We start from the raw sequence: 9,129 nt of genomic DNA, 5'->3' as shown, positions 1-9,129 counted from the left end.
AAATCCAAAAATGAGACAATGTGGATAGCCCAATCCAAGACTTCAAACCACATATTTTCCAGCTACCACACAATACTTGATGCCATCACCATTTTATGGCCTCATTTTCCCTCACTAGATGAGGATAGAAATATGCACTTTCTATGATTGAATTCAATGGCTTCAATCCATGTAACATATCTATTTAGGATCATCAAATTCAGAGGTGTGCTGATAACAAAATGGTTATGATTTTTTCTGCTGAGGATGTGCTGAATTTTGGGGACAAGAACACTTTGATCAATGGCAAACAATAACTTATTTAAGTTACAAAATCAAGAAGATGTTCGAGTGTACATATTGAAGAGGATTCTTGTGCCTAATATATATCTCTCGATCACATTTTAGACTACAAAAGCTCAATCTTGATGGAACAAAAAAGGAAACAAGAGATTTGTGTAATTCTTTATTAGGAATATTCTCAGCTCTGCTGCTCCAAATCGAGTCCTTTTTTTTATGTGCTTCAATCAACCACAAATCAGAGATCCCAATGGAAAGAAGAAAGCTTAGATCAACTCTTTGGCCGCGGCTACAACGGCTTCTGCTGTGATGCCGAACTCCTTGTATATCTTCCCAGCAGGCGCACTCGCCCCAAATCGATCAATTCCAATGGACTTTCCTTTGGAACCAACGATCTTCCCCCACCCGAAGGTTGATCCGGCCTCGATGCTAACCCTAGCAGTGACGGAGGCAGGCAGCACGCTTTCCTTGTACTCAGCGGATTGTTCGTCAAATAGCTCCCAAGAAACGAAGGAGACGACTCTCACTGCCTTGCCTTCCTTTCTGAGCTCATCGGCAGCCTTGGCTGCGATTTCCAGCTCTGAACCGGTTCCAATCAGAATGACATCAGGCTTGTTGCCAGACGAGTTGTCTGAGATGGTGTATCCTCCCTTCTCCACTCCCTCGATGGAGGTGCCCGCAAGCTGGGGAAGCTTCTGGCGAGAAAGGGCAAGAATAGAGGGTCTCTTCCGGTTGACAACGGCCACCTTGTAGCATCCTGCTGTCTCGTTGCCATCAGCTGGACGGAGCATCAGTATGTTGGGCATCGCTCGGAAGCTTGCTAAATGCTCGATTGGCTGATGGGTGGGTCCATCTTCTCCCAGCCCGATGGAGTCGTGGGTCATGACATAGATTACTCCAGCTTCAGACAAGGCAGATATCCTAATGGATGCTCTCATGTAATCCGTGAACACGAAGAAGGTCGCACAGTAGGGGACGAAACCCGGGCTGTGAAGGGCAATTCCATTACAGATGGCTCCCATAGCATGTTCACGAACACCAAACCTCACGTTGCGCTCTTCTGGTGTGTTCTTCTGGAAGTCTCCGAACATTTTCAGAAGCGTCATGTTGGACGAGGCAAGATCAGCACTGCCACCAATCAGACCGGGGAGAACCTTTGCAAGAGCATTCAGATTTGCCTGAGACAGATTTCTTGTGGCATCACCTGGGCTCTCAGGTGTATATGTCTGAAACAAGCAGAATCTAAACATCAGAAATATATTCGAGGAAGCAAAAACATTAACTTGCTAGCATGATATCCTCAAGCATACTTAAAATATAATATACTGCGATATCAACCTATTGATGCAGTCACGCATACTCGAAATGTAACATTTGATTATCAATTAACAACAATAACATTGGTAACAAAAATCACTTACAGGAAGAGCCTTCTCCCAGCCAGCTGGGAAGGCACCGGTGACGATAGATTTAAGTTCAGCAGATTCCTCTGGGTACTTCTTCTCATATTCGGCAAACTTGGCATTCCATTCAGCTTCCAAAGCAGCCCCTTCAGGAGTGTGTCGGCTCCAGTGACTGCCACAAAGAGTATCCAAAGTCGTTCAGCAGCCAAGAAACATAGTAAGCCTCAATCTGACAAGTAAGCCATGATATCCTTACCTTTTAACATCTTCGGGCACGTGGAAAGGCTCAAATGGCCATCCGAGATTCTGTCTGGTGGCCTCAACTTCCTTGGCGCCCAATGCAGCTCCATGGACACTGTACGAATTGGCTTTGTTGGGGGAACCAAAGCCAATGGTTGTGGTAACCTGCTCGACAAAACACAAGGTAATTAGCATCAACAACTCTTTTGTGATAAAAGAATACTATGAAGTACATGACAAAGAAATATAATATATGATACATAGAATTTTCTAAAATCAACCACTCCATTGAAAAATATCTTACCTTGATCAGAGTGGGCTTGTCTGTCACAGCCTTGGCTTCCTTGATGGCAGCACGAATTTCATCATATCCGGTGTTACCATTCTTCACCCAGATTATGTGCCAGCCAAGACCCTCAAAGCGAGTGTCAACGCTCTCAGTGAAAGCAATCTCCGTGTCACCATCAATAGAGATGTGATTGTCATCATAGAAAGCAATCAACTTTCCAAGCCCCCAGTGGCCAGCAAGGGAGGCGGCTTCATTCGAGATACCCTCCATTTGACACCCATCACCAAGGATACAATATCTGTGTTCAATCCAATCCAAAAACTATCAGTAAGAGGATATAATCCTTGACTAAACGACCACGTGAAGAGATGAGAAAAATCAGCTCATTACGTGTAGTGGTCAACTATCTCGCTATCTGGCTTGTTGTATCGCGCAGCCAAGTGCTTCTCTGCAAGCGCCAGGCCGACAGCATTGGCAATACCTTGACCAAGTGGACCTGCATAAAAGTGGAAGAAAACAGTCAGATTCACAGAACACAGTTCAATCGTGCGCTACCAAACGAGAAGAAATTCTAACCGGTGGTGACTTCAACACCCGGTGTCTCAAAGTTCTCGGGATGACCGGGTGTCCTGCTTTCCCATTGCCGGAAATTCTTCAAATCGTCTTCCTGAAAAGTGCATAAGAATACACAATGCTCATGAAACTTATGAAATATCAGACACAATAACCATTGCACTTCAAATGATTAGCTTCATACACCAAAAGAGAGCAAGAACAAGAACAAGCATTCTCCCATTAACTAAACCTCCAAAATAGTGAAATAAACAATCTAAAAACTGATTCTTTAACCCACAATAGTAAATCATGATAACAGTCAGTTGACCTCAAAAAACAACTCGAAATTATCCCAATTCAAGACACTCAGAAGTCAGATCCATAGCTCAAAATCATATCTTCAAACCAAATAACTAGAATTCCAACTACAAAAAAACAGATAGAATATCAAGCAATTGGCGATGGCGAGAAAGCAATCGCACCTTGACGGAATCGTAGCCGGCGAGGTGAAGAAGCGCGTACTGCAGCATACAGCCGTGGCCGGCGGAGAGAACGAAGCGGTCGCGGTTGAACCAGTAGGGATTCTTGGGGTTGTACCTCATCACCTCATCGTACAATATGTGGCCCATCGGAGCGCACCCCATGGGCAAACCGGGGTGGCCGGAATTGGCCTTCTCCACGGCGTCGATGGCCAGGAACCGGATAGTGTTGACGGACTTCTCCACTAGCTCGGTTTCGGTGGTCTTCTCGAGGGTCTCGACGGCGGCGGAGGCGGTCACGGGGTGGCGGACCACGGCGGCGGAGCGGCGGCGGGAGAGGGAGGCGGCGGCGGAGGAGGAGGAGGCGGCTTTGAGGCCGGAGAAGGAGGGAATGGAGACGGAGGGCGGGTGGAGCTGCTGGGCGGAGCCATGGCGGGGGATGGAGGAGCGGGAGAGGATGGCTTGAGAGAGAGTGAGAGAGGAGGAAGAAGCCATGGCTCACAGTCACAGCTGCTTTCTTTGTGTTTGTCGAAATGAGTGAGAGAGAATTGGTGGAGATAAAAGGAGAAATATGAGGTGTGTGGGACTTTTCACAAAGAAAAAATTCAGTTGCCGGATAAGAATTTATAAATCTTTTATTTGTGTATGCTATTCATTTCTTTCTACTTTTTATAAGATCGATGTGATTTTTTTTTTAGTTTTATTTTAAGTGAGAGTGAGTGTGTTATGTTAGTTATTATTTGTACGTTGAGAAGAATTTAGACGGTACAAATAATGATTTACCCGCACAACCTATGTTTATAGCATGATCTTTATCGTGGGAATTATCACTTTTAGCCATTTTTCATAAAAACATAAGTTATATAGCCCCACTTTATAGTACATAAGTTAGACAGCCCTTTATAACTTAAAAGACTAGAGTGCCCTTTAACTTTTCAATACTTTTATTTCATATTTTATATTCTATTTTTATTTAAACTTTATATATAAATAAAACAATTGAAAATCAACATTTTTATTTTCAAATTCACGTCTGCAACTTTAAATTCACCTCAAAGATGGTGAGTTCCAGCCGTTCACCACGTCGCCGGTGCCACTGTCCGCGTCGCCGCCGCCGCAGCTCCGACCAGTCGCCGCCCCGTCGCGCCGAGCAGCAGCAGGCAGCGTGCAGCAGCACCAGCAGCACCAGGCCGTCCGCCGCGTCGCCGCCCCGTCGCGCCGAGCATCCCAGCCCCTCTCAGTTGCCGTCACGCCGCCTAGCCTAGTCCAGCCATGTCGCCGCTGCCAAGCCCCGCCCCGTCGCGCGCCCGCGCCCTTCACTCTCTCCTGTCAAATTTATTCCACTATCGAGTACTCGATCGTGTACTCCATCGAGTACTCGATCGTGTACTCGAGTGGTGAACTCGATCGAGTAGTGGCAGTCCACCAACGATTGGTGACACCATCAAGTAAACACAATCAAACATAACACAACACAAAATCAAATTAAATAAATTGTCATCAAGTAATGAAGAACTCGATCGAGTACACCACCGAGTAGTACATTCCTTGTTTATAACGTCAACGGGAGTGTATTTGGATATTATATAACATGGGGTGTGATAATCGATGAACACGTGGCATATATCCTAAGTTTGAACATAAAAGTCCACACTATGTCTTATGAAGTAGATATTCTACACTTCAATCATTTACTCTAGTGCCATAGTAAAATACACTTAATACTTATATTTTTCACCATATTCAGCATAAACGCATTAGTTAAGAGCGAGGGAACGCTTCGTATCATTAAAATTCACGAGAGAAATAGCAAAATTGAAGATCGTTCTTCACTACTCGATGGCGTTCACCATCGAGTACTCGACCGAGAGTGAAGAACGATGGTGATTTTTTTATCAATTATTGTGATTTCAACCCACATTCCTTGTTTATAACGTCAACGGGAGTGTATTTGGATATTATATAACATGGGGTGTGATAATCGATGAACACGTGGCATATATCCTAAGTTTGAACATAAAAGTCCACACTATGTCTTATGAAGTAGATATTCTACACTTCAATCATTTACTCTAGTGTCATAGTAAATACACTTAATACTTATATTTTTCACCATATTCAGCATAAACGCATTAGTTAAGAGCGAGGGAACGCTTCGTATCATTAAAATTCACGAGAGAAATAGCAAAATTGAAGATCGTTCTTCACTACTCGATGGAGTACTCGATGGCGTTCACCATCGAGTACTCGACCGAGTAGTGAAGAACGATGGTGATTTTTTTTATCAATTATTGTGATTTCAACCCACATTCCTTGTTTATAACGTCGACGGGAGTGTATTTGGATATTATATAACATGGGGTGTGATAATCGATGAACACGTGGCATATATCCTAAGTTTGAACATAAAAGTCCACACTATGTCTTATGAAGTAGATATTCTACACTTCAATCATTTACTCTAGTGTCATAGTAAATACACTTAATACTTATATTTTCACCATATTCAGCATAAACGCATTAGTTAAGAGCGAGGGAACGCTTCGTATCATTAAAATTCACGAGAGAAATAGCAAAATTGAAGATCGTTCTTCACTACTCGATGGAGTACTCGATGGCGTTCACCATCGAGTACTCGACCGAGTAGTGAAGAACGATGGTGATTTTTTTATCAATTATTGTGATTTCAACCCACATTCCTTGTTTATAACGTCGACGGGAGTGTATTTGGATATTATATAACATGGGGTGTGATAATCGATGAACACGTGGCATATATCCTAAGTTTGAATATAAAAGTCCACACTATGTCTTATGAAGTAGATATTCTACACTTCAATCATTTACTCTAGTGTCATAGTAAATACACTTAATACTTATATTTTTCACCATATTCAGCATAAACGCATTAGTTAAGAGCGAGGGAACGCTTCGTATCATTAAAATTCACGAGAGAAATAGCAAAATTGAAGATCGTTCTTCACTACTCGATGGAGTACTCGATGGCGTTCACCATCGAGTACTCGACCGAGTAGTGAAGAACGATGGTGATTTTTTTATCAATTATTGTGATTTCAACCCACATTCCTTGTTTATAACGTCGACGGGAGTGTATTTGGATATTATATAACATGGGGTGTGATAATCGATGAACACGTGGCATATATCCTAAGTTTGAACATAAAAGTCCACACTATGTCTTATGAAGTAGGTATTCTACACTTCAATCATTTACTCTAGTGCCATAGTAAAATACACTTAATACTTATATTTTTCACCATATTCAGCATAAACGCATTAGTTAAGAGCGAGGGAATGCTTCGTATCATTAAAATTCACGAGAGAAATAGCAAAATTGAAGATCGTTCTTCACTACTCGATGGAGTACTCGATGGCGTTCACCATCGAGTACTCGACCGAGTAGTGAAGAACGATGGTGATTTTTTTTATCAATTATTGTGATTTCAACCCACATTCCTTGTTTATAACGTCGACGGGAGTGTATTTGGATATTATATAACATGGGGTGTGATAATCGATGAACACGTGGCATATATCCTAAGTTTGAACATAAAAGTCCACACTATGTCTTATGAAGTAGATATTCTACACTTCAATCATTTACTCTAGTGCCATAGTAAAATACACTTAATACTTATATTTTTCACCATATTCAGCATAAACGCATTAGTTAAGAGCGAGGGAACACTTCGTATCATTAAAATTCACGAGAGAAATAGCAAAATTGAAGATCGTTCTTCACTACTCGATGGAGTACTCGATGGCGTTCACCATCGAGTACTCGACCGAGAGTGAAGAACGATGGTGATTTTTTTATCAATTATTGTGATTTCAACCCACATTCCTTGTTTATAACGTCAACGGGAGTGTATTTGGATATTATATAACATGGGGTGTGATAATCGATGAACACGTGGCATATATCCTAAGTTTGAACATAAAAGTCCACACTATGTCTTATGAAGTAGATATTCTACACTTCAATCATTTACTCTAGTGTCATAGTAAATACACTTAATACTTATATTTTTCACCATATTCAGCATAAACGCATTAGTTAAGAGCGAGGGAACGCTTCGTATCATTAAAATTCACGAGAGAAATAGCAAAATTGAAGATCGTTCTTCACTACTCGATGGAGTACTCGATGGCGTTCACCATCGAGTACTCGACCGAGTAGTGAAGAACGATGGTGATTTTTTTATCAATTATTGTGATTTCAACCCACATTCCTTGTTTATAACGTCGACGGGAGTGTATTTGGATATTATATAACATGGGGTGTGATAATCGATGAACACGTGGCATATATCCTAAGTTTGAACATAAAAGTCCACACTATGTCTTATGAAGTAGATATTCTACACTTCAATCATTTACTCTAGTGTCATAGTAAATACACTTAATACTTATATTTTTCACCATATTCAGCATAAACGCATTAGTTAAGAGCGAGAGAACGCTTCGTATCATTAAAATTCACGAGAGAAATAGCAAAATTGAAGATCATTCTTCACTACTCGATGGAGTACTCGATGGCGTTCACCATCGAGTACTCGACCGAGTAGTGAAGAACGATGGTGATTTTTTTATCAATTATTGTGATTTCAACCCACATTCCTTGTTTATAACGTCGACGGGAGTGTATTTGGATATTATATAACATGGGGTGTGATAATCGATGAACACGTGGCATATATCCTAAGTTTGAACATAAAAGTCCACACTATGTCTTATGAAGTAGGTATTCTACACTTCAATCATTTACTCTAGTGTCATAGTAAAATACACTTAATACTTATATTTTTCACCATATTCAGCATAAACGCATTAGTTAAGAGCGAGGGAACGCTTCGTATCATTAAAATTCACGAGAGAAATAGCAAAATTGAAGATCGTTCTTCACTACTCGATGGAGTACTCGATGGCGTTCACCATCGAGTACTCGACCGAGTAGTGAAGAACGATGGTGATTTTTTTTTATCAATTATTGTGATTTCAACCCACATTCCTTGTTTATAACGTCGACGGGAGTGTATTTGGATATTATATAACATGGGGTGTGATAATCGATGAACACGTGACATATATCCTAAGTTTAAACCCTTTGCCAACTTCTCGATGGTGTACTCGGTGGAGTACTCCATGGAGTACTCCATCGAGTAGTGAAGTAGCCTAAGTTATCATGTAATATCACTTATGATCTAAATAATTGCAAAAAATATTATTGTTTTTTATTACTCGATTGTGATTATAAAACATTTTCTATGTTTGTTTTCCACTAAATTTGAAGATTGTTTATTTTTGTAAGTATTGTCATTATAAAATATGTAATTATTAATTAATTATACAATTATAGTACATGTAATTATTAACTAATTATATGCTTGTGCGAAATATAATTGAATCATCAAATGTGATAACAAAAAAATTATCATCCAATCATAAAAAAATGCGTATAGTTATCCAATGACATCCAACGTTGAAAATTGCAATGACCTATATATTACAAAATACATATTTAGCAACAAAAAAAAGATAAGAGAACAATATTCTCGCGAGTACTCGATCGAGTACTCGATCGTGTACTCGATCGAGTACTCGATCGTGTACTCGATCGTGTACAAATCGGAGTGAACGAAATATGACTTGAAATTTGACAGAAGCGGCGTGGGGTTGGGGCCGACGGCAACAGGGGTGGGAGCGGCGCTGAGGGCTTGGACAGGTTGGACGACAACGGCAGGGCTTTGAGCCCTAGTTCGCAGAGGTAAGCCTTTGAGCCCTAGTTCGCACGACGGCGGGCTTTGGCGGCGAGCGTCATAGCCTTGGGCTTTGATGGCGACTGGGTGGACTTTGGTGGCGG

At 41.2% G+C, this 9,129-nt stretch overlaps 1 protein-coding gene across 1 annotated transcript; it reads right to left on the bottom strand.

The window, feature by feature from the left end:
* Positions 1 to 274: 274 nt before the first annotated feature.
* Positions 275 to 4,030, bottom strand: LOC131022036 (transketolase, chloroplastic). Its single transcript, XM_057951400.1, has 7 exons — positions 3,249 to 4,030; positions 2,788 to 2,878; positions 2,602 to 2,707; positions 2,227 to 2,509; positions 1,939 to 2,087; positions 1,701 to 1,854; positions 275 to 1,505 (listed from the first exon to the last, which is right to left on the bottom strand). The coding sequence occupies exons 1-7, from the start codon at positions 3,738 to 3,740 to the stop codon at positions 546 to 548; spliced, it is 2,235 nt and encodes a 744-aa protein (XP_057807383.1). The 5' UTR covers positions 3,741 to 4,030; the 3' UTR covers positions 275 to 545.
* Between the last annotated feature and the right edge of the window lie 5,099 nt (positions 4,031 to 9,129).

Source organism: Salvia miltiorrhiza, chromosome 4 (assembly GCF_028751815.1).
Source record: "Salvia miltiorrhiza cultivar Shanhuang (shh) chromosome 4, IMPLAD_Smil_shh, whole genome shotgun sequence".
NCBI classification, from domain to species: Eukaryota; Viridiplantae; Streptophyta; class Magnoliopsida; order Lamiales; family Lamiaceae; genus Salvia; species Salvia miltiorrhiza.
This window is presented reverse-complemented; position numbering and strand designations above follow the sequence as displayed.

Bases quoted from the DNA above. Each gene is read 5' to 3' on its own strand.
- LOC131022036 (XM_057951400.1), bottom strand. From the start codon at position 3,740: ATGGCTTCTTCCTCCTCTCTCACTCTCTCTCAAGCCATCCTCTCCCGC. The intron at 2,708-2,787 runs GTTAGAATTTCT...ACTTTTATGCAG, and splicing joins GGGTGTTGAAGTCACCACCG to GTCCACTTGGTCAAGGTATT. The intron at 2,088-2,226 runs GTAAGATATTTT...TTTGTCGAGCAG, and splicing joins ACAAGCCCACTCTGATCAAG to GTTACCACAACCATTGGCTT.